General features: G+C 39.0%; 1 protein-coding gene across 1 annotated transcript; it reads left to right on the top strand.

The window, feature by feature from the left end:
- On the top strand, nucleotides 7–1,930 carry LOC107609796. The gene has a single exon (XM_016311824.2). It carries the CDS (start codon nucleotides 326–328, stop codon nucleotides 1,445–1,447), a length of 1,122 nt encoding a protein of 373 aa, XP_016167310.1. The 5' UTR covers nucleotides 7–325; the 3' UTR covers nucleotides 1,448–1,930.

The following is a 2,071-nucleotide window of genomic DNA, read 5'->3' as shown; positions in this document are numbered from 1 at the left end:
CCATCCAAAAGAAAAGGGGAAAAAATCGTTTTTTTTTTTTTTTAAAAATTGCATCAACCTTCGTTCACAAGCTATTAAATCACCCCACCAACTTTCTCCCTTATCCCTTTCTCTGATTGCAGAAAAAGTTTCGTTTTTTCCCCTTCAGATCTCCGAATTTCCACACGGGTTGCAAAAAAAAAAAAAAATTGGCAACTCACTTCTCTGTAAGAACCAAGAACAATCTTTTTTTTCCTCTTTTGCAACCAATGGTTCTTCCGATGCAGCGAAAACATACATAGATGTGAATTTTCAGAGTGATCCAAAGAAGAAGAAAGAAGGGGAAATGTTAGGTGCAGTGCAGTTGGGGTTGTTAGCAGCGTGTGTTGTGCTCTTTGTTCCTATGGGTATGGCTGGTTGGCACCTTAGCCGCAACAAGGTTCTTTTCTTCAGTGGCGCACTCTTCATCACTCTAGCAGTTGGGGTTCACTTAACCCCTTATTTCCCTTCGGTTTCTGATTTTGTTACTTCAGTTTCTTCTTCTTCTTCTGGTGATGGTGTTGTTCTTGTGGATGATAATGACCGTGGTTCTTGTGTTTCATTCTTGCACGAGATTGATTGGGAGGTCAAGCCAAGCATGGACTTTGACCCTTTGGTTCACAAGAACTCTGTGAACTACAACAAGTCTTGGTCTTGGAGGAGATCGAGTGCTGTTGAATCCTGTGAGTTTCAGAGGCTGAAAAGGCACCATGTCTCTGATTTGCTTAATGGTTCTTGGGTCATGGTTGCTGGTGATTCCCAAGCTAGATTCTTTACAATGGCTTTGCTTGGTTTGGTATTGGATTCTGAGCGTATGGAATCTGTTAGAGAATCTTTATTCAAGAGGCATAGCAATTACCATGTTCTGGTTGCTGAAATGGGCATGAAATTGGATTTTATTTGGGCACCTTATACTACAAATTTGACCGATTTGGTTATGGAGTTTAAGGAGAATCATGTGTATCCTGATCTTTTGGTTATGGGTTCTGGTCTTTGGCACATGTTGCATATCAACAATGCTTCAGAATATGGTGTTGAGTTAAGAGTTTTGAGGAGTTCCGTGGCATCTCTATTGCCTATATCCCCGGAATTCGGCTCTGACGGGCCAGTAACCGGCTCTGTATCAGTCCGATCGCCGCACTTGTTTTGGCTCGGCATGCCTACTCTGGTGAACTCAATGTTGAACACACAGGAGAAGAAGGAGAAGATGACTGATCTAGCGAGAGTTGAGTATGAGAGAGAGGTTGAGAGGAGCAACATTTTGAGGAAATTCGGGGGGCCATTTCAGCTTCTTGATATGGGATCCTTGAGTTGGAATTGTGGGAACAAGTGTACAGATGATGGTATGCATTATGATTTAGTAGTTTATGAAGCTGCGGTTCATATCTTGTTGAATGCATTGCTTATTGAATCTAATCAGAAGCTATGATGATGAAGTTTGTAGCATTGGTGTGCTCATTCTTCTTCTTCTTCCCTTGTTTGGGACATACACGGTAGGATACTTTTAAAGATTTTGATTAATAGAAGTTAAGTTCTCTTCCAAGTATAGCTTGCAAATTCTTACTAGGTTTTGTCCAGGGCCTTCGATTCAATTTAGTTTAGAGTTATTTGTCACAAAAGAAGTCACATTTGAAATTCTTTTTTCTTTACTTTCCTTATCTTGTTTCAATGTATGCTAACAGCTCATAAATTAGCCTCTTAAGTTAGACACACTGATTTCTGTACAAACAGTTTCTACTTTTAACTACAATATATAAATGGGATTCATTTCTACAAGAAGAATGTAGTTCAATCATAGGGTATGGTCTTTTATATTTGTTACTTTCTTGTATCTGGCTTTATTGTTGAGACAGTTTAATGTATTGCAGATTTACCAAGGAGAATTGAGATCAACCATGAAACCATTTTCCCATGGATTAGAATTAGAAAGATTATTAATTTATCTACTATGATTTCTTATTTCTAAAAGAAAACCATTCTCAGTCTCGGATTTAGATGCCTCAAGAATCAATATGAATAGGATGTAACAAAAAGGAGGGAGAGGAGAGAAGGG

This window comes from Arachis ipaensis, chromosome B07 (assembly GCF_000816755.2).
Source record: "Arachis ipaensis cultivar K30076 chromosome B07, Araip1.1, whole genome shotgun sequence".
Lineage (NCBI taxonomy): Eukaryota > Viridiplantae > Streptophyta > Magnoliopsida > Fabales > Fabaceae > Arachis > Arachis ipaensis.
This window is presented reverse-complemented; position numbering and strand designations above follow the sequence as displayed.